At 41.5% G+C, this 23,547-nt stretch overlaps 1 protein-coding gene across 5 annotated transcripts in view; it reads left to right on the forward strand.

Annotated features, from left to right (window-relative positions):
• The window catches only part of TCF20 (transcription factor 20), a 106,422-nt gene extending 83,550 nt beyond the window's left edge, over window positions 1-22,872 (forward strand). For 3 of the 5 annotated variants that reach the window (XM_010710305.3, XM_019614442.2, XM_019614448.1), the window contains 4 exons: window positions 6,100-6,193; window positions 13,028-13,077; window positions 16,533-16,660; window positions 21,583-22,872. In XM_010710305.3, coding sequence (XP_010708607.1) covers window positions 6,100-6,193; window positions 13,028-13,077; window positions 16,533-16,616 — 228 coding nt within the window. In that variant the 3' untranslated portion in view covers window positions 16,617-16,660; window positions 21,583-22,872. The remainder of the gene's footprint in view (window positions 1-6,099; window positions 6,194-13,027; window positions 13,078-16,532; window positions 16,661-21,582) is intronic. The other 2 variants (XM_010710300.1, XM_003202323.2) reach the window with 2 other exon arrangements.
• Window positions 22,873-23,547: the final 675 nt, after the last annotated feature.

Consider the following 23,547-nt stretch of genomic DNA (forward strand, 5'->3'; position numbering starts at 1 on the left):
GTCTGATGATTGCATTATTTGCTGCTTCTCCTTGAAAGTGGCTAGGAATCATTCCCACATGCACACAATACTTGATTTGTAGATCTCAATCCCATTTCGGTTACCTCTCTTCCAAAATACTTAACTCCCTTCCCACATGGAAGCTCTTCATATTCCTGCTTACCTCTGTGGTCTTTATGTTATTTTTCCTGATATGTTGTATTCCTTTATTGACAGGGTGGCCAGAACCACATATATATTCAGGGTGTCAGGATACTATAAGACTAATATTTGGACGTAATGATGACTTTGCTTTCATTATCAGTTTCTGTTCCTAGTAACTGCGTTCTGTCTTTTTTGTCAGTTGCAAGTACTGTATGGTGTGTCTAGGATGACTCCTTTTATCTTCTCATGAGTAGTAACAGCGAATTTAGAGTCTGTAATCATGTACATGTATAGATGAAAATATTTTTCTCCATGTGTATCATTTTGGACTTACCAACATTTAAGTTTCATCCCCATTTTATCATGCAGTTACCCAGCATAGTAAGATCTTTTTTTGCAGCTCCTTACCATTGAGATTTGGCCTTCTTGGATAATTTTGCACAGTTTGCAAGGTTTTCCACATTATTGTTCAGCCTCGTTTTGAGATTTAGTACAGACAGCCCAGGTGTCTGCATAAGGCCTCAGAAATCTTTGCTGCAAGCCATTCCTTGTCATAACAAACAATTTATTTCTATTTTTGTTACTTTCTGTTTTTTCTTTGAGTTGGGGGAAATAAGATGTGATCATTGTTCATTTGAAGTGCTTCTGCTGTACTGCAATCAGTTTAATCGGTTTTGTGTGTATCAAATAGGATTTCCCTTTTTAAGATGTTTTTTAGCTCTGGTATTTCATTCTTTTCCGTGCCATCCATTTTGAGCTGCAGCTTCTCTTTGTGCTTCAGCAGCCCATGCAGCACTGCAGTTCTGACTCTTCACTGTGTTTCTTCATTCAGCTTTACAGCACAGCTTTACAATATCTTCCAGATTGTTGATTTATCTGTTTGCTGAAATCTCGAAATCTAAAGTAGTCCTTACTTTGTTGAATCCATGATAGCTGCCCAATTCTGCTGCCGTGATTATTTTTCCTTACTGATACTTGACTTGCTTGCTGCAGAAGTAGATCTCCATTGAGAGGTGGTACCTCTTCACAGTGCGAGTTTGAAGGACTTTTTTTCTTCTTTTTAATTGTGGGGTTCATTTTTCTGGCGTTCTGTACATGTTTTTGTAGAGAACTTCAATTGTTTTACAGAAAACGGAGCAAACCATTCCATATCCTTTTCTGCTGCTTGTTATCTCAAGCCCCAATCACAAAAGCAATTTTTCATTAATCAGTATCTCTGCATCAGCGAAGAAGCTTTCTCTTCTGCTTCCTAACAATGTCAGCCCACCATCATCTTTTTCCATCTCAGTCCCTTTTAACAGCAGCCTACCCAAATCACTTCTTCCTTTCACTTACAGCATACAGCACTTTTCACCACTGTGTGTGGCAGCAAACATCTTGCAGCTTTCCTCGCAGCTCCCTGGATGCAGTCATCTCCCCGTGCCCCACTTGCCAGGAAGCACAACAGGGCATAGAATTGAAAAAGTACAAAAAATTCATACAGTGTAGAAAGTGAAGATTTTGCCTTTGTAATTAATACTATACTTCTTTCTTTTTTCTTTTTTTTAAGCTGGTTGCTTTGTGTTTTAATCCATGTATGTGTTCTTGACGCTGGTATTCAGGAAGGTTGAAACAAGGGGATGGGGAGCAAAGTGAAGGAAAAGGGGAGAAAACAGAGGGAAAACACAATGCTGTGCTTTGGGGAAAGGAATTTAGAACGAAGCCTGAGTGTGGGGCGCTGGTGGGAACCTGAAATAAGCAACCAATGGGCAAGAAAGTTCTCCTAATAAAGTCTCCAGTCAAAAATGATTGAGTGTGCAGAGCCAACCCAAAAACCTTAAAGCAAAAGGAATGCAGCTGGAGGACGTCATAGCGTTGTGAGTGAATCAGAACCTCTCCTGAGCTGTGGTGGTTGTCCTAATACTTCTCATGCTTCATACTGGTGTTACTTCATTTTGGAAGACAGAGAATAATGAGCTGTAAAGAGGAAGAAATGGGCTGCTAGTAGCATGGAGGAGTTAAGAGGCTGTATCTGGCTTTCATACTATTGATAATTTAGTTCAAGGGATGGAGTGTCTCTTCTAAATGGCACTTTTCAGTCTCTCCAGCCTATTGTAAGTGAGATGTATGTGCGTTGTGGCCAGAGATGAATTGTGGAGATAGGACCTCTGAATCAATCTTCACTGTGTGGTCTTCTTTTTCTTCTTTTTTTCTTTAATTTAAGCCAGGAGTTGATTAGCTGCCTGGCAATGATTGCTGCCCCTTGGCACCTCCCATTGGAAGCACACTCCAAGCACCAGCTTTCTGCTGTCAGGCAGGGCAGGTTAAGCAGGCTGCTTACTGAGCAAAAGGAATTTCTCTTCCCATGAGAGGCCAAGTGCTGCTACCGTGGCAGGGAATGCTCTAATTCCTGTGGAGGTGACAAGCAGGCTGCTACCCTCTGCTGGTGAGTGGCTGCAGGATGGCGGTGGACTTTGGGTTTAGATTTGCTCATGGGTATAAATAGAATGATAACAGATCATTGAGCCCAGTTTATTTATTTCATGTATGAAATTCCCTGGTTTTGTTTGGGTTTTAGAAAGTTTTCCAATTGCAGTGTACCCATTATCTGTCTGTCTATTTCTGGAACGTAAATGCGTAAGGATATCGTTCTCACCAGAGCCTCAAAAGGCGCTGACGGGAGCTGTGCATCTTTTTATCTTTCAAGGCACAACTGTAGCGTCTTGCAAATGAGAACTGAAACCATCTAGAATTTTTTACATTTGCTATATTCTGTGTGTTTTGGAAAAACTTGGAGACATTTGGAAACTACGTGGCATTGTTATCATTTCTTTCAACAATTCAGTGGTGGATTCCGAAGTTATTTTAGACCATGTAACTTCATAGGATTTCTGCTTTGTTCAGTCGCTGTGTGGTGTGTCAAGAAGGAAGGACTCAAAAGAAAAGAGTAGTTACTGTGTTGTGGTTCCCCCTGCTTCCCCTGGAAGAAGCAGATGGTCGGGGGTCCCAGGAGGTAGGAGAAACGGGGCCATTAGACTGTCAGTGGCTTGTGAAAAGCAGAAGCATCTGGCAGAATGGAGACTTGTTCAGCAGCAGGGGAGCCAGCAGCAGCAGATGATCTCTGCCTTGAGCAGTCAATGGTGTTGTAGTCCGCTGGGGAATCGCTGCTGTGGGCGTAGCTGCAGGTAACCTTGGCAATAATCTAGTTGGTCCGGCAGACTGAAAACAAGGGAAGAAAAGGCTCGGTGCTCATCCTCAGCCAACTAGTCACCCACTTTTCCTGCCTGATCGGTCCCAACTACAACCTCTATGAAGATATCTGTGCCCATCCTCAGCTGAGCACTACGGGCACATTGAAAATCTGTCAGAAGGCTGGTCGTATTCCCACTGAGAGTTTCAGAATAGCAGGATGAACCACATTCGATGCAATGAAGAATTAGTTCAAAGACTAAATTAACATTTGGAAAAGTATCAAAAATGTTGCTAGGGGTCTTTTTGTTTTCAGCTGTATCGCACAGTGCGCTCTTACGATGTGCCTTTTTAGTTTTAAGAAATCTTTGACACAGCTGCAGTTTAATCTCTGCTGTTGCAGTTCATAGGCTCCTGCTGACTGCTCTGTGCAGGACACAGTGTTCCAGGGAAGAATGACCTCTGCTGTTGCAACGGCGCAGTGGTACTTCAAAGATGAGATAAAGTGGGGAGGACAGAATGCCTCTGAGGGACAACGCTAGAAATTCATATCCTTGTTCAAAAAGAATAGTTGATTTGGGTTCTGTCCTGTTAGAATAATTAATCTTAGTCTGCCACATCTGAGAGGGAGTATAAAGCTTGCAGGTAAAGCACTCTGATCCAGAGCTCCTCGAGCTGCACTTTGTGAATACTTGGCATAGGTGAATCCGGGACTGCTGCCAGTACACAATAATCTTATAAGGTTGATTCCATAGCCAGGAAGACCCATTTTTTATGCATGAAACTCAGTTTTACTCCCATGAGAGAGCGAATTACATTGCTGTTTGGCCAGAGGTCCATGTGTTTCAGTGTGCATTTAAATATTGTGTTAGATTTTATTATTATTCTTTTAATGTTTGGAAACCAGCATTCATGTTCTGACAGGCAAAAATAAGCTTCCTGGGTGTCTCTTTCGGGCCCCAGGGGCACCTTCCTTACATTATAAATAGTAGTTTGTCATGACACACATTCACTGCTTAGAAGATAGAAACAATATTAAATCGGAATGTTGAAAAAGAGAATGTTGAAGATCAGGCTCGAAAAGCTTTGGCATAACTGAAAAGAGAAGGCAGCATTTGAGACTAGAGTTGTACATGTCATGAGAAGTGATGCCTCACAAGCTTTGCTGCTAGTTGCATCTGCTTTGATTTGAAGAGGGCCACCTGGTTTATGGCTGGAGCTAATTTTGCTTTCATCCTCATTCAGTCGTTTAAATGCAACCTAGTCATTGCTGTCTGCATCACACAAAATAGCAGGAAGAGCAACAACTGTCAGCTATTCCTAGGTTTTTTGCAAAGTGCTGCAATCAAAACCCTGTTTGTTTGGAGTGAGGGATTTCTCTGTGGCTGTAATCATTGGCCACGTCTGTCCTGCAGGCCTGCAACTGCCACGTGTGTAAGTCAGGGATGTAAGATGTGCTGTCTTGCTGATGCAGCCATCCTGGCATATGAGCCTCCTCGTTTGGCAGAAAAATGGTGCTTTTGTGCAGTGCCAGGTATGCTGCTGGTTCAAGCACATCTGTTCCATGTGCTGTATGGCTGTTGCATGCTGGTAGAGTTGATGGAGTGCATGTAATTTGACAACAGTTTCTTCAATAGGAGGAGAGATTTTAGGTCATCTCATCCATGTGCAATCATTCACCAAAGCGACTTTTCGTAGCCTAAGTTCAAGGTGAATTGTACCAGGTATATGAAGCCATGTTGTGCTGGTCATGTTTATCAGCAAACCCAGAGTTTCTGTGTTTCTTAGGTACATCTGAGAAGTTGTAGTTAATGTTTTTCTGCCAGTGATCTTCTTGCATTTTACTTTTCAAATAGGAGTGGTCTCTCAGCCTTCTGCTAGGTGTGACTTAAGTGTTTTTTCTTTGCAAAATGTTAATTCGCCAGCTTTCATCAGGACTGGAGATTAGTTAATGAAAATCACTCACTGTATCCATTCAGTAAGAGGAGTTGTCTGAATGAGGTGCGCTGTAGGCCTACATCCGTAAAGTCACTCGGGAGGAAGTAAATGGGTGATGGGTTTCATCCTGTTGCGTTCACATCTGTCTGGTAATACAATCAAATACATCATTGACCAGTTGAGGCGATAGGATTTAGGTAATGGAACTTGAACATGTTCGTCAGATGAATCTTTCTGCTTTGAAAATAAATATGTAGCATCTTTCTAGCACTGTGAGCACTTCTTCAGGAGAAGTGCCATTTCTGTGACAGTGAGGTATTTTTCCTTGAGAGCATCTTCCCCTGTTCCAGGTAAACCTTTCTTCATCACCTGTGAATAAATGTTCAACTTGGCCTTGATCTTCCTGAACAGCTAGTGGCGATGAAACTGATGTCAGTGAATTACTTTTGCACTAATGGTGTCCTCTAAATCATCTTTGTCATGCTAATTTTCATTTTTAAGCTGCTGTAGATTCAAAAAAGCTCTTTTCCAATTTTAACACTGATGTCATTGTCAGGTGCTGAAACATGGGTCAGTGAGATGGATTTGAGAGAAGTGTTCCAAGTTCTATCTGAATGACTGGTGTGAGCATTTGGTCTACCTTGCCTGGTTAAGCACAGCTGAAAAGTTTTGCGTTTGAAACAGCTTATGTTGCCTTTTGAACAAAGGCCTTTCTTTCTGTGGTGTATAAAGACATAACATTGTGATACTCAAGAAATGTGTGCTGGAACATGGTTGATTCCCAGCAAAACGCACATATTTGGAATTATTGTTACAGTCTTCATTGCCATTTCTTGGTTTCCCTTTCAGAAATGTTCCCATTGCCAGGAACCAGGAGCCACCTTAGGCTGCTACAACAAAGGCTGCTCCTTCCGATACCATTACCCATGTGCCATCGATGCAGGTAAGAAGAAATGACACGCTAACTGTATGTCTAACTACTAATGTAGTAACAGAAAGGATGACGGATCACATCAGAGAAACATCGTACAGTAATGCACTGGGACAAAATGGAACTTGCAGTAATAGGTATCTACCTGAAAGTGCAGAAGAAGACTGTTTTTTACAGAACACAGCTGCAGCAACTGGAATGCAGCTGCTATGTGAGAATGGCAAAAAAAGAAAAGGATGCAAGCAACCAGAAAGACATGTCCCCTCTTTCAGAGTATCACTTGTGAAGATAAGTATAATAGTGATTTCAGGTGGAGAGTGTCTGTAGTATCTTCAATACCACTAGCAATACAGCCTTTCTTCTCCTTCTTTAGAAGCTGGTCTGTTGACTAGGTCCAGATTTTATCATTGGACAAGCTAATGGTTTGCAGAATTTGCACCTTTTATTCAGTGATTAGAGGAGGAGTTTGGAGTTCTGTGAGTACACGTGCCTTTATGGAATGTATTATTTACCTGGTGTGAACAGAGGTTGTATAGAAGACAGGACAATTGGTTGCAGGAAAAAAGCTTTACTAGAATGTTGTTAATAGAAGTCTGGAAATTAAAACGGAATAAAAGATTTGGATTGTGCAGTCTCCTCTGACACAAGGAAAGGTAAGAGGAATGCATGTAAGGTATGTCACAACAAGGTTCTGTGAGTTATAAACTATCTTCAGCTATGAGCTTGTGGTTGAGTTGGTATTTTGTGTACAACAGTAAGTTTTCCCTGGAGATAAACTTTATTCTTGGACTATAAAAAAAAAAACAAAAAAACAACAAAACAGTTTAGAATAAATAATGCCCAGCTCTTCCAGTATTCTGTAACTCACTTCCCACATTGTACAAAACTTAGTCTGATTGCAAGGAGGTAAGGATTCAAGTTTGCATCTCTTGACTGGCATATAAATGCAAGCTTCCAATTTGTTATCGCATTTCCACAGCAGACCACTTCTTTCTCCACCTGTTCTGTGCTATTTTTCAAATACTACAGTGCTTGAAGTAGGTTTGCTCATTTCTGAAGGACCACATTTCACTTCTTGCTGTGAAATCCTACCCTACTGGAGCATCGCATTTTATTCCAATAGAAATTTATTTAATACAAAGAGTACTGCAGTGGAATATGACTGATACCACAGTATAGATAGAGAAGCCTTGATTGTACATGAAATGCAGTGTTAAAGAAACATTCAGGTTGCAGAAATTGCATACACAAAAAAGGGCAGAAATAAGGCTGTCCTTGTAAATTTAATGTTGATCTCTTAGGAATATATCTTAGGAAATAGATAGGGCTCCACCTCAACTCACAGGATGAAGGAATACTCCATTAATGAACATCACATTATCCACACTTTGTGATTCTGTGTTTTATTGAGTGAAATTTTCCCATCTCAGTTCAGAAAGTAGAGCTGTGAAATTCTGTACTCATCTCTGAAGAGTTTTGTTAACATCAGCAAACTTGTACATGTATTTAGTGATTTGTTTCTGGTTTATGACTTCTCATTTTCTGTGCCATGAAGACACAAGGTAAAGTTACAGTGAATGTGCCCAGTAGTCAGGGTGCTTAATAAGAATTTTTGTGTACAGGATGTAGCATTTTCTGTGTTTCAAATACAGATAACAAAATTAAGATATTGTCCTTTTTCTTCAGATATATTTTCCCCATTAACACTACTTCTGAAAATGCAGTAGGATTCTCCAGATGACACATTTACTGAACAATCTGACTGATTCTCAAGAGCAGTTTTGCGTGGAAGAGGCAGTGTTCTATGGAAAACCAGTATATAGTCCTACTCTTAAATCCATACTATTAAATCCATGCTAAATGTAATATAATATGTTTACCATATAATTCGTTGAAGAGGGCTACCTTACATTTGGTATTGCCTAACATTCATTTTGACACTGTAACCTTTGAGGCTTTTTTAGAGTAGCTTTCTGTGTTCAAGTTCCAAGGCTGTGCTTGCTTCATTTTCTTCTACTCTAAATTCTGTCATGAGACATAGCTTTGTCATGTGGCCATCTGTCAGAGGGCACCATTCCAAGCTGGTTTACCCACTTAGAGTAATATGGCAAGAATAAATTGCAAGCCACTGGGTAGATTAGAGCTGCATGGAGATGGGGTACTTCGGCTGTTTCAGAAGCTATACTTAAACAGTAGTAGAGGAATGATGAAACTTGTGAATCTCTGTGTTCAGTCCAGGAACAGTATGATTTACTGAGAACAAGGACTCAGGCCTCTTTTCTCCCTCTTCCTCTCCTCTCTCCTCATTCTTCCTCTCTCTTCATTCTGCTTTTCCTCTGTTTCCTCTCGTCCCACTAATTCTTAGTCTTCAGTCTTCTGGCAGAAACACACTCCTGATGTAGTCTTCTCTTCCTTCTGCTGACTCTCTCCCAACCCAGCCAATCCCATTTACTTCCCTCAGTCTTTGCATAAGTCTCACATCTTACTCTGTGGGATCACATGCTTCTGATTCCATTCATCCTTAATTCCCTCCTCTTGACTTCTAGCCCTACTCTGTGCAACCTGCCAGCTTGCACTCTATTTCCAGCCCCACATTCCCATCCCATTATCCTTTTTACTTCTGCTGCCTTCTGGACCAGAGCTTCCCATTTTGCAGTAGAGAAATGACCATGTCCTTTCTTGAGACTTCCTGGGCCTTCAAAGGGATCCCCGACAACTTTGCAGCTTTTGGCTCTGACGCTTAAATCTAAGGCCCAAGAAGAAGCACATTTGTTGGAATTGCAAAGGATTTAGCTACTAAAACAGAAGAAATCTCTCTGAGAATGTGCAGATTAAAATCCCCTTACCTCCTTGCGCAGGGTGACATTTGCTGATTTTGTGGTAAGTTGCAGGAGAATGCCTTGGCTAAAATTCTGGTCCCATAGCAAACCAGAATATTGTTAGAGTCTTTCAGAGAAAGTTTGCAGGGATGTTGAGCACTGGCAGAATTTTTCCAGGAAAGAGTTTTAAGGAAATGGTTAGACTGCTTTAGCTGAGGTGTTGAACCAAAACAAACAGAAGAGCCCAGCTTGAAGTACATTCTTGCAATTGAAAATTTCAGCCTGATGACGTGACAGTAAGACCTTCCTTGCAGTTCTTTTCATCTGTGGGAATAATCAAGCTGTCTTAATCTATAGATGCTCTTCCAGTCAGTATAAAAGAAACAAGCTGTAAGGAATAGGACTTCATTTTCATTTATGGTCAAACAAAAAATGTGGGCTTCCTGGAGAAGCAAATCAGCATTCTCTTCTCTCTCATCAGCCTGCTGTCTGCCTATAAACCTTTTTATTGGTGATGCAGTGCTGCTGCAGTGAATCAGATGTAGGTATTTCTCAAGTTCCCTGAGCCCTGTGGTAGTTCGCTTTGAAGTCAGCCGCTCACTATGAAAGATGCAGCCACCTTAAAGGAGCTGATGCCGAGTCCTCAGAAGTTTGTGCAGACATTTACAACATGCTCAGGCCTTCAGAATACATACGACTGCTTCTATATCCTAGAAAAAAAAATCCAGAAGCACTTACTGAAATGCTTTTTAGGGTATGTCAAGTCATAAACGCTAAGTGCTCGACAGAGTGACTCTGGCATCCCTGGAAGTGTGAGCGTGCCATAGCTGAGACTCAGTATGTGTGTCCTGTGCCTGGGCAGCTGCACTGAGCTGAAGTGTCTCTCTGCCTCTGAGTTGCTTGGATTAGAAGCGAGTGCCCTGTCAGCTCCTGTGCCTTATCATGTGAAGGGCAGCACATTTGCAGTGAAGTACTTTGTGCCAGCCCTGCTGAGGAGCCACATTTTGGGCAGCTGACACTAAGTGGCTGCTGTGCGGGGCATGTGTCTTCCTAAGCTTCCAGTTAGTACATTTGGATGCTTTCGTATATCCCAATTCAGTCTTCCTTTTAATCTCCTCTCATACAAAATAATCTCTGGCAATGTAGGGTGTGTTTCTGTGCGAGAGAACTGTGCAAAAGACAGCTGAACTCCTGCTGGCCATTTGCATAAAAATCAAGATTAGTAGTGCCACTTAAATAATTTTTACATGGAAATGACTGTGGTTAACATTGTCTGTGTTTAGCTTTTGTCTGTCCAAATTTACAAAGAGCCTGTGATGTCTCAAGATAACTTAGTCCTGAAGATGTCTCCATGGAAACAGAATCTTTGTTTTGTGAAATTTGCTCTCTGCTCCCTGGGCTTGTTCCTTGCCACCTACAGTCAGATGGTGCAGCACTCTTGTACCCTCACCATCCAGCGCAGGGAGTAGCTCATACTGACATTTTGTGATTGCAAATTAGGTGAAAAAGAATAGTAGCAAAATAAAAAGGATTTTCAGAGAAGAGAAATTCCATGTCTTCACAAGTATCATTAAAGATGAGGAACAAGAACACAGAGAGTGAGGCAAAGCGTGAAGCCTGCAGAAGAAAAATTGCTTCCATTAGAAATGCTTTAGGCTTTTTCCTGACTGCTTTATGGAGAAAAATCTGTACAAACAAGGACGAGTCTCTGCTCTTTTTCTCTTTCTGCCATGATAAGCTGATGGTAGCCTACGTGTCTGCTGACTTGGTGGTGAATTGTAATCTGTGGTATAAAATCCTTGGAACTGCCAGTTGAAACCCAGGCCAGCTTGGTAATGTTGAGCAATTTTTTCTGGTTTACTGCTGTTCTTTTGATTTTTATAGGGAGCAGTTGGTTTTCTACAGTTGTCCCTTAAGAAAAACAAAAATTGTCATTAATTGGGATTGCTATTAGTATTTACAAGAAAAAATGCCAAACTTATTAAGAAACAGAGCTCCATTCTCTGATCAAGCCTGAAGTGCAAGGTGTCTGACTTTCCTTCCTAATACTTGTGCCATCTTCCTTTTAGATAGAGAAGTGCATTCATTACTGATGTCGAATTTCCAAGAAAAAAAAATCCTTTTCTAACATGCTGTGTATATTTTCTGATCACTGCTCTATGTATTTTTAATGATTACTGTATTATACAGTAATAATTCAGTATATAGTTGAAATGTACAATTCCTGCCCTTACAACAAGACAACAATTTACTTTATTTCTTTTCTGTTATTTGTTAATGCTGCATATGAAATCGTTATCCCTGGGAGGATTAAAGGTTTTACTCTTCTTTGCTAAAATCTCTCGATTAACTTTGTTCACTGCACGCTGTTTCCCTTTGATTCAGGCCAGAGGCATTCGTGTTGGAACATAAACGTTGCATAGTGGAGGGATGCTCTGCCAAGGCTTGGGTGTCTAGGAAGCCTTTCCCTCAAGCTTTAGTTGCAATCTCCTGCTGTCTGCTAAACTCTTCCAGCAGATTGAAACAGCAGGTAGCGCTGGTTATGCTACATACTTAAGAGCGTTTTAAATTAGCACATTTTATTTACCATCGCGCCGCTTTCCTTGCTGGCTGTTTGGATAGGTTGAAAAGATGGAAGGTCATAGGCAACTTGCTGAATTCTCCTAGTGTCAGCCAGTGCCCATGGTGCAGGAGGTGATGGGAGGTAGCAACACCTGCACTGGCACTGCCAGCAATGGAATGCTTTCTGAGCTGCTTTGTAGAATCCTAAACAAGCTCGACATTGGTGCCCCAGTTTTTTTAATAGGTTTAAATCATTAATTAAACTGTTTCTTAGATCATAGAAGCTTTGCATACACAAATGTGCATGAAAAAGAGCGTGTCCAGCAGGTCGAGGGAGGTGATCCTCCCCCTCTACTCTGCCCTGGTAAGGCCTCATCTGGAGTACTGTGTCCAGTTCTGGGCTCCCCAGTACAAAAAAGACAGGGATCTCTTGGAAAGAGTCCAGCGGAGGGCCACAAAGATGGTGAAGGGCCTGGAGCATCTCCCCTATGAAGAAAGGCTAAGTGAACTGGGTCTGTTTAGCCTTGAGAAAAGACAACTGAGAGGGGACCTGATCCAGGTTTATAAATATCTGAGGTGTGGCGGCCATAGCGGTGAGGCCAGTCTCTTTTCAGTGGTACGTGGAGACAGGACGAGGGGAAACGGACATAAGCTGCAGCATAGGAAGTTTCGCACGAATGTGCGTAAGAACTTCTTCACGGTGAGGTGACGGAGCACTGGAACAGGCTGCCCAGGGAGGTTGTGGAGTCTCCTTCTCTGGAGATATTCAAGTCTCGCCTGGACGCCTACCTGTGCGACCTGGTGTAGGGAACTGCTTTGGCAGGGGGGTTGGTCTCGATGATCTCTAGAGGTCCCTTCCAACCCCTACAATTCTGTGATTCTGTGATTCTGTGAAATCATGGAAGCAGATCCAACGGCAGCATGAGTGACCCAGCTACCAGACATACTGTCGAAGTGTAAACTGATCTTCAGGATTTGAGATTGTAAATAAACTGTCATATGCAACCATACCTAAGAGACAGTCACCCCTTCTCCCTCTGTTGTTGGTAGGCGTTGGGGTAGGATGAAAGACAACAATTATCTTAGGACCTGCAAAGCAGGGATTGTCTGTTTGGATGGGATGGATGTGTTTGACTTCCTTGTGCAAGGAAGGCCAGAGTAGCTGAAGGGGGTTGGGTTGCAGGATATGCAGTTTTGCTGTTGTGATTCTTTTGGATACAGAGGAGTAGGGAGGCTGGGGATGCTTAGGTTTGGTTGCCCAGGTGACACTGGGGTGTGTAGTAATTTTAATTGCTACAACTTTGGGAGTGGAAGGGACAAATCTGCTGATAAGATAGTATTCCTAACAAAAAAAAAGATATTTGAATGAAAAATACATTGCCTGAGAAGCACAATTAACACATGTGGTGTATTATTCAAATTGTTTTTTATTAAAAATGTAATAAGTTGCTGTCTTCTCCTCTAGATTGTTTACTAAACGAAGAGAATTTCTCAGTGAGGTGCCCCAAGCACAAGGTAAGAATCCTCACCTGTATTAGACCTGTTTTTTTGCTGTCCTCTTCTGGTATTTAAATCTGCTTTAGTAGTTTTATACCTGGATAACATCTGTAATCAGATGTGCTTTTTTCTTCTGTGGTGCATGCTTGCAGTATATTCTGGGGGCACACATCAATTTAAGAAGAATACAGGGAGTTTAAGAAGATAAGTGAAGATTTTGCTGTGTCTGCTCAGTCATTCTTTAGATCCTTGATGATGCTTTAGAACCAGCTTCTTTTTCTGTTTTCTGTGTTAGAACTAAAACACTGCTCACTGCATCTGTTCAAGTGCTTCGTTGAAACTGTGGTGGTTTATTTTTCTTGGATTTACTGAGGCTGCAAGAAGGAAGAAGTAATAGCTCATGGAAAGGTTTCAACAGCTTTGGGAAACATTTAGACTACATCATGAACCATTGTTGTCTATGTGAAATACCTTGTCCTAGTGTTGTGGTTTAACCCAGCAGGTGGCTCAGCATCACACAGTCGTTTGCTCACTCTCCCCAGTGGGATGGGGAGAGAATAAAAACAAAAAAAACAGCAAAAAAAACCAAAGTAGAATTCAAGAATTGAGATATATACTATTTCCTAAGATAGAGAAAAGCAAAAGGAAAATTGTTATGACTATATATATATATGTATATAGCAAGTGATGCGCAAGCAATTGCTCACCATCCCCTGACCAATGCCCAGCTACCCCAGTGAGCTGAACTTCCTCCTTTAGAACTCCTTCTGCTTGATGTCATCTGGTATGGAATATCCCTTTGGCCAGTTTTAGTCAGCTGTCCTAATTCAGTTCTCTGCCAGCTCCTTGGGCCCTTCCCTGCGAATAGCCTTGGCTTAGCAGGTAACTATAAGCATCCGTGTGTTCCCAACATTGTTTTTGTCCTCGAACCAAAACACAACATCATACCAGACACTCGGAAGAAAAGAATTCTGTCCCAGCTGAAACCAAGACATCTAGTTAAGTGGTAGTTACCTGACTGAGTCCTTTGATACATGTTTGAATCTTTGTTCTTTGGATCTTGACTCTTCTAAAGACTCACTGTATCCTGTTTTTGGTGTTGGATTCAGCATGATGCTTATGCCTAGAGTTTGGATATACTTCACTGAATGCAGACCAGTGGTGCTGGACTTCTATTGCTCTGTGTGGAAAGAGGAGACATAGCACATATTCTCTTGTGCATATGAACAATGTGATAAAGGGCTGGGAATATCCATCCTCTCTCTTGTCCCCCAACTTCCCCCTATCCATAAGTGAGGTTGCAACTCTGGGACCCTGTGGGTATCCATCACTGGTTTTAAATGCTCAGGAGTCTCCAGAAAAATGGCTACTCTTGTGGCCAGTTGGATGCCGTATAAATTGTGTGAGAGCATGGATGGCCCATGCTGGAAAATAAATGATAATAGGAAACAATTCTGTTACTCTCATTTAGTCTCCATTTAGTTCTTGTCTGCAGATCTCTTCTCTGCCTAGAATTAGACTGACATCTGGTGGTCTTTTGTCTTCACAGATTATCTTTAATCTGTCTTTTGTAAACATAAAAGAATTAGTCTCATAGTACTTTCTAGATGTTTTACCACAATATGATGTATTTAGACGGATGTATTTAAAATGTGCTGGAAGATTCTGGGAGCAATGAGTCTGTGATCCAGAACTGGCCTACTTTTCATCGTATTAAAGAAAATAACGTACTCTGTGCAATTGTGGAGATGATGTTGACAATTTACAGCACGATTAAATTGATGTATTAACGCCTTCAGGTCTCCCCAAACAAAAATTGAAAGGGTGAGCTCCCCTTACTATGGAATGCAACAGCAGAAGTGCTATCTGCTGCCCGGCTTTGGATACTTGCCTGAAGAGAACAGGAAGATGACCTCTTTGAAAACTGTTTTATTTTCAGTACCTACTGCCTGAAGGGAAAGATAGTTCTGAAGTTTTTCATATCTGGCTTGGGTTACCAGTATTAGATTAGTATTATTACCATCACTTGCACTGGTGATGCCCAGACCATGAAAGGAAAAAACTACTTGGAGGAATCCAACTTCTGGAGATGATAGTGAAAAGGCACATTGATTTATTAAGTAATCTTGAGGAGCAGGAGGGGGTAGACTGCTAAATATGTTGATTAAGGTACTTCATGAAGCAATAAAAGTTGTGGATTTTGTTCAAAACTGTTCCACTTGCACAACCTGCTGTGTTGCTTTCAATACAGAAATTCAACATCAGCAACCTTTGACACTGCACTTTGTTGTCATTTGCTTAGTAAATACACGAATCATTTGCAGTCAAGCAGGGATTTTTTATTTTATTTTATTTTTTTTGCCTGCATGTGACTCAGCCCTTGCTCTGTGACTCACTGATGATTTCTGACAGCATACGATATTGCCCTGCTCCTTTTATTGTAGTAATTGGGAGGGGGAGTTCCAGCCAGTTGTAAGGTGGGGCCAGAAAGGCTGAAAACTACTGCTTTAGAGTGACTGGAAAACAAATTACATCAGTTTTTCTGCAAACTATGAACATGAGCAACTGAAAGGAAAAGACACTTTAGATTAGGCCATTTAAAACCAGGCTATTAGGTAGCAGCAGTTGAACATTAGTAGCTAATTAGTAGCTGTCTAATATCTCACTCCTCTGTTCTTTAGTTAATGGGTGGAAGAGCTAACTTCATAAATCCACTGACACTCAATGAGTCCCCAGTATAGTGCTGCTTACCCTTTTTTTAGTCCATGCCTCACATCGGTAAATACACCTCATCATAGTAAGTGGCTCCCAGAGAGCAAAGGTGCTTCTTGCCTCATTAACTGCGCTTAACACTTCAGGCATAAGCAAGCTGTGTCCAGAGGGACCTGTCCTGCCTTTCCCTGTGTTCCCCAGTGGGCTTTCCCATTTCCTTCTGTCAGCATTGATGCTTCAACCATCCATGTCCTGAATGTGCTACTTTTGCAAAATAGCAGCTTTTATCACAGGGAAAACGCTGTCTGAAAGCTAATCATCTTCTGAAGGGTTCTGCTTCCACTCACAGAGCCAGCTCACTGTGTGCTGCATCACAGTAAGTGCTGTTGCAACAGACCTGGTGAGGATGCAAAGGCAGAGAAAGGGAAGCACAGAGGATGAGATACCTCACCTTCTGGTGGCATTGCAGTCTTAGATCGTCTTAAGCTATCCGTGGGGCAGTTTTAAGTTGTGTTGCTAAGTTCATTCTACCTTTCTGTGTTAAATTCTATGTTTTCTTAACCAGGCTTCCATGTCCCAAACTCTTTACTTTTGCAAATTTACCTGCTTTAGGGAAAACTCTGTCTGAAAATCTGTGTCTGGTTTCAATACTGACTTCTCTTTCTCTCTCTCACTTTCTATATGTTCACTTTCCCTACCCCTGTCTTCCTTTTCTCCCTTGTTTTCTTTTTCCTCCTCCTTTTGGCTTGCTGGTTTGTCAGCCCCTCCTTCCTTGCTCTCTTCCCTCCTTGCAGAACAAGATGGTGAAAGGCAGCCTCAGCACAGAGCAGTCGGAGCGGGGGTGAGGGGGGAAGTGTACTCCTGGGAATGGAAATAAAAGCAAGCACAGGTGAGTTGGGGAGAGCTTCCAGTTTCCACCTGCTTTCTCATGTGGCTCCTTTACCTGCAGTGCTCTTCCCCACTTCTGAGAGAAAACACGGTGATCTCATGTATGTGCAGCAAATCTGTAATTACTAACTTTGGTTTTCTTTTTTTCCTGCTACAGTCTGTTCAGGCTAGTCACTTCAGGTTTTTTGTACACAGCAGTTCCAGTGTAGTGGTGAGAGACAAAGCTTCTTGCAGCTGCCCTATTGCTCTCTCAGCTAAGCCAGTGGCAAAAATTTCCTTTAATATCACACCCTTAACAATCTGAAGACTTTTTCCTTAAGTGACTGGTAGTTAATAAGTTTCTGGTTTGGTTTTGTTTTTGCTTTTTTCCAAGTTCATCGGTGTCTTAAATTTTGTGAGAAAGAATTAATGATACCAGTGAGTTCAAGATTACTACAATCTTGATTTACCTGTTTTCCAGAAATGTAAATATAGGGATAAGTGCATTGATATTATCAGGAGTGCATTCTATTTTCAGGATAGCATTTTTCTTTATTTTGCAAATAGCTGTGGGTGAGAGAAGGTGGAGTTGTATCCCCAGTGACCACAAATTCAACATCTTAATGTTTCTATCAGTTCTTTACAGCTCTACCCTCTGTATCCAAGGTAGCTGTAGCAGTGTTTGGTCAGTGTAAGCCAGAAGGGCTGTGGGAGACAGCAAGCTCTGTTCTTGTGCCCCAGCTCCCCAGCTGCTCTTCCCTCTTGCCTATCTCTTTATCTAGCCCATGGGTGTCCAGCGTTTTGGCTTGCCTGGACAGCACTGGGTGAATAGGAGTTGCCTTGGGCCACATATGCGTAAGTTGCTCTGAAAGTAATATTTCCTGTTTATTTCCACGGAAAATACAAGAGATACAAAGAGCACAGCAGCTGTTTGATAGAGCAAATTCTCAGGTACAAAACACTATTTTTCAACGTAGTCATTACCATTAGCTGTGCATTTTTGCCAGCGATGAACAAGAGCGTACATGCCGTGCTCATCAAAACCTGCTCCAGCAGAGGTGTCCACTGCTGAAACACACCACCCACTACCCCATAAACATTCAGCAAACATCAGTGAATGTCAATGTAACTTTTTCCTCATGGAGGAATTCGGTGATTCACCTTTGCTTCATACACACTTCCACATCACACACCAATTTGTCAGACTGCCCCTCTGCTGCCCTCTGTCACACAACAACAAAACCTAAGGGAATATTGGTGGGAAGGTTCACCTTCTACTGCCATACCATTAACACTCGCCTCTGACATTGTGGGCCAATATAATAAAACAGGAGGCACTACTTTCAGAGCAGCCCTTATAAAATATAAGTAACAAAACAATTTTTAATATTTTTCTTAAAATAATTTAAAAAAGAGAGGAATAAAAACATGAAACTAATGGGATATGTGACTTTATGAAATGAATGCATCACCCTGGTTTGATGGCAGTGATTGCAATTCATAGTGGGGTCTCAAGGTATTCATCAGAGATTTTTTGAAGAAATTTTACACCTCCTCTAGTTCATCCTTGACAGTAGTTGTTCAAAATGTGTGTACCGCCAAGAAATGATGACATGAATACGGTGTGATTGTGAAGTGAAGGATATTTCTCTCTGGTAAGAGAGGGATTATGAAAGTCTGGTAAAAAGACACAGTCAGATTCTGGAATTGAATATCTGATTGCAACTGTATGCGTTCTATTTGAAAATTTGCAGGTAATGTATTTAGATCAACTCAAAATAATGTTGCAAACATGAATTTATTTATTTATTTATTTATTTATTTATTTCAATCTTGAAGCCTGTTTTCAAATTCCTATATCAAAGTGAAAAGCTCAGCTGTGTATTCTTTGCTGTTTGGAGCCCTGTGTTTAGCCAGTGTATCAAAATGCACACTGGTATTTGCCGTCACTTGAGCCAACATTGCACAGCACTACCCTTCCCGTGCCCTGCTTTTGGTTGACACAGTCTTAATAACATACTGACAGTTTGGTTGCTGCAGAGCAATAGGTATGTGCCTGGGGCCACTCTACAGGGAAGAGCTGCAGCCTTCATAGCGCGGGGCAGGAGGTGGCCACGTGCAGCCTATTGGCCATGAGTTGGTTGGACATGCTTGCTCTCACCCAAGTCTTCAGGAGGCCGTGTGTGAACTTGGTCAGATATTTGATGTCTGAAAATTGTGTTTTGCCATATTAGTGTATCAGTTGACTCATTTTCTTAATCTGATTTGCTGTATGTCTGGAGTGAGAAGGGAGGGAGTAGCACAGAGCTGGGAATTAGAGCAGGTATGATGAGGATGGGATTTCTTATTTCATTTCCATCAAGTACGTTGCCGTGTGGTGGCAACAGGGAGGTCTAAATGAAATAATTGATTTCAAATTAGTTCCTCTTGGCACACTTTCCCATAAACTCTAGTCCCAAAAAGTCTTCTGACTCCATTTCAGTGCTCAGGTGCATTTCTTGCTTAGCTGGCCATTTCTCTGTCTTTTTGTTGCAGCACTGCAGGTGTAGTTGCTGTTTCATGTCTGCTGTCTGACTTGATTTTAACAATCCCTTTCTCTCACCACCATTTTACTGCTTCCCAACACCGTTGTCACTTCATAATCTTTCTTGTTTCTCCAATTAAATAACTGGAAAGAACTTTTAATGTTATTTTCTGTGAAGGACGAGGGGTTAACTAGAGAATTCTGGTTCTTCAGTGTAGTAGCAGAAGACAGAAATTCCTTCTGTGATGATTTTTGAAGGTTGTTTTTTAAGGAGCTAATGAATATTAATGTGTTGCAGAGACCTTTGTGCAGCTTTGTTTACCGCATCATTTTCCTTCATTCGTTTTTTTTGTAGATCATAGGAATGTATTGACTTAAGACCTTGCAAGCTGTGGAATCTCAGCACCATGTTCACTGTGTGCTTAAGGCATCATTTCTTTCCAATTCCACTTTGGCCTCAAGTAGTTCTTACCTAAAGGTCCTGGTTAGCCTCCTCCTCTGGGGGCTGAGAATGTCTTAGAGATTCATTTATCCAGCCTGACCATGTATCCCAAAGCAAAAACCATGCAAATCCAAAAGATACAGTTCTTAAAGGTTTGCTATATTATGATGGCAATTAAAAAAGTTTAGAGGAGCACTCCTGGTACAAGAGCAGCTGCCATTCCACTGACCTTGGTGTAGAGATAAAAGGGGCAGTCAGCTGTTAGATCATTGGGCAACTTTGTCTTGGTTCACTCCTAGGCCCAGCAAGTTAGGAAAAATCATGCATATTGGATAACATCCAGGCAAGTCAGTGTATTCTGTCTCTGAGTGTTGCTTCTTTCTCCCTGAGCCAGTTGCCTCTAGAACATTTGGATCACATCCAGATCTGGAGAGTGACTGTTGGAGAGGGTCTGGTGCTCTGGAACCTGTCCAGGAATAGGGAAGGGCTCTGTGTGGTGAGCCTGATTTCTCCCTGTACCAGTGTCTGATGCTCTGGATTGATTCCAGGCATGGGCAAGCAGCACTTGTATGGCAGCCAGAGATAGCACTGCGGCCTTAGACACTCCTTCGGTGCAGACTCACAGTTGCACAGTAATGAACTCCACAAAGGTCAGCTGTCTGAACCTTCCTCCTTTCCTCCTGAGTTCCAACTCCATGGCTTGCCTGTCTGGTTTTCATATGCGCTTGCTTGACCTTCTCCACTTTATGAGGGAGTGTTATCAGCCAAGAGGTAGGCTTGCTGGGTTGTAATCTAATTGGTATACTGATAATCAGAAGGACATTGATTTCTGCATCACATTTGAGCTTGTGGGGTAATTGCCAGCTATACATAAACATGGATGTTACTTTACTCACAAGCACATCTCTAATGCTATTAGCTGCTTTTTGTATGTGTAATGTTGTCAGCTTTTTTTACCCAGAGCTCACTGACTGGTAAGGAGGGATTTACACAAGCTACATCAAAGTGTTAACCTTTCTAAATAAATCAGCTGCCGCTGGGCCTCACTTGTGCTATGGGAGAAGGGAAGAAAGGAATTTATTATTTCAAGCTTTGCTTTCTCGACAGTGCATGTTAAGAATGAGAACTGTGGCTTAGTGAAATTCAATTTTAATTTTATCTGTAGTTCCTCTTTTGAACTACACCTCTACCAACTTACTGAACTCCTGAAGTTCATTCTCTCAGCTCAGTATTTCAGGACAGGGAGAGTGAGTATGCCAAGCACTTGGACATTCCCATGCATGTCTTGAAAGACGACATGAGCATCATTTGTCCATGAATTTTTGCCACCACAACCTTGCCATTAGAACAACTATTAACTAACTAACTAAATAAATAAATATTGCTTTACCTGCAGTTAACTTAACTGTGGCTCTGCCTTTTGCTGATGAAATCCATCTGTGTCAAGAACTTGAATCCTGTGGCTGGATCATGTAATGTCGATACCCATTTCATTATCTGAGTCATTTTCACTGAAAACTGGTGGCAGTGTGGTGACCTGTATGAAAATATTTGGATCCAAATCCTAAGGGATGGTGTGGTGTCCCAAAGCTGTCATTGTATTTGATCAGGCTTGGTTACTTTGCAGTTTTCAGAGTTAGGATGAGGACTGAACATGAGGTGAGCAGGCTCCTTTCCCACTGCTGGAAGTTTGAGAGTACAGAATTGGGTGTGGGTAGCTCTGCCCTTGTGGACTCCTCTCTAGCTGGGCTCTGTCATTTTGTGCTGGTTGTTTAACTGATGCTTGTTGTTACTTGGATTTACTTTTATGAACTACTTACCATTGTACTTACGTACAATTTTACTACACAAACCCAGAGCTCTGGGTGCTGCTGCTGTGGTAGGTTGCTGAATATGTTCCCCAAAATGTGAGGGGAGCGTTGGCAGACCAAGGCAATGGAACCTTCCTGTATATTACTGATTTCACTTTGTTTTTCAGGTTAGGCTGTTGAGATAAAAAGCGGTGGACATTCGTGACTGAATGGAATCTCTCCCACTGTGCAGCCATGCCCCCTCTCGACGTGCCTGCCAATGCCAGCACTTCCTTCATCAATTCTTACATCACACTCAAGACCGATGACATCACAGAATCTGACCAAGGAGTCTGAACCAGCTGTTTCCATGGACACAATCTTCCATAGTGACAGTGGGAAGGGGAGGGGGAAAAAGGAAACAGGTGGGGGGAACTAAAGAGGGAGGGATAAATATATATATATATAAAGATCTATTTTTTAGTCTTGAAAGACTTTGTTTTAAATGAAAGGTGCGCTATCCCTTTTGATGCTTTTGATTAAAATTAACAAAAACCCAGATAAATTTAAAAACAAATTTGTAGCTGAAGTAAATACTAAATCCAAAATCAAGCAAGGCTTATGGAGCCTAACATTTGGCAGGAAAGAACAGTGGTACTGGGAGCAGTCTGGACTGGGTTTGTCTACCTTCCTCTTGCCTTCTTTCTTTCTCACAACATCCAAGGAAGTCCAATTTTAAAAGGAAAACAAAATCACAGGATAACTTGTTTGTAGGGTATGGGAGGAAGGTTTGAATGGATGCAGGTGGTGGGGCGTTTTTACTTTGTGTGTGTGGGATAGGGAGGACATAGTTTTAAGAAACACTGTGTTGATAATGGGAGCTTGATAAACATGACCCTTCGGTCATTTGGTTCACAAAGTAAGAGAAAACTGCTGTTTGCTTAGATCATGCACACAAGTGTACACCTCCTACATGTGGGAACTACCTTTGGAGAAAGGAGCAGCTGCCCTCTGCAGCACGCAACCCAGGTCATAGCCAGGAGCTGCCTTTGGCACTGGAGGCAGCGGGGAGGTATGCTTTACCTGCCAGACTGCGGAGCTGGGAAGGAAGTCTGAATGCTGGTAGAACTAATGTGTTTTCAGAGTGGTCAGAAAATCCACTCACCCTTTTTTTTTTTATGTTTTGCTTTTCCAGAAGAAGGAAGAAGGAATGTCAGTGTAACAGGCTACACTATATGGTTATTTGTTGTGGGTTTCTTTGTAAATTATGTAACTGTAAACATTTGGGTTTAAGAAACATAAAACAAAAACAAAAAAAACCTACAGTTTTTTTCTTATTAAGGCCTTAAGAAAGGGGTTAGTGCATCTTTCAGGGTCACTCTGCCATGGGAATAAAATAGCTGTTTCACAAACAGTTTTATATAAAAAAGCTTAAAAAACACACACAAAAAAAACTAATAAACTTCATTTTAACCTTATCTCCTTTTGTTTTGTGCGAACTTGATTTGTTTAAAAGGACAGAGACACTACTACCTGCTGCTTTTTGGTTTCTTTGCCTTCATCAGTTCTGCCTTCCGCGATGACCTGAACTGACCCAGCAAGAGGAAGACTGCAAAAGCTTTTTAAAATAAAAACGTAGAATTTGTTTGATGCTCCAAGATAACAAGCCAATGACTGGATAAATTTTGCGTTTGCGTGAGATGGTATTTCACCGGTTTACTGACTTCTTTCACTCGTAGGATGGTGGCATATCCTAGTGATAACAACGTGGTGTTTACTGGGAAGTCACTATAGATAGGGATCTAACCAGCATGATTTGGATAAAAAAAATGGGGTTGATATTGTGGGGAGGGAAGAATTATTTTAAAAAGTTATGTACTGGATGCTTGCTCAACTACTCGCATTTTGGAGTATTCAGCACATAAAAAATAGTATCTATGATAGCTCATATTAAGATATCTATTTTAACTCTATTTTTAAAAGATCGATTTAAAGATTTGGGAGATCATTTGGCAGTTATTTATTTCTAGAAGTTGCTACTTTCGCTGATAAGAATTTGGAAAGCAAGGGCAGTCTTCTGCTTACTCCTTTCCCAGTAGCAGCTACTGACGTTAGTATGTCCTTCTACATTAAGAAATAGACCTGTTGTGATA

Source organism: Meleagris gallopavo, chromosome 1, assembly GCF_000146605.3.
Source record: "Meleagris gallopavo isolate NT-WF06-2002-E0010 breed Aviagen turkey brand Nicholas breeding stock chromosome 1, Turkey_5.1, whole genome shotgun sequence".
NCBI classification, from domain to species: Eukaryota; Metazoa; Chordata; class Aves; order Galliformes; family Phasianidae; genus Meleagris; species Meleagris gallopavo.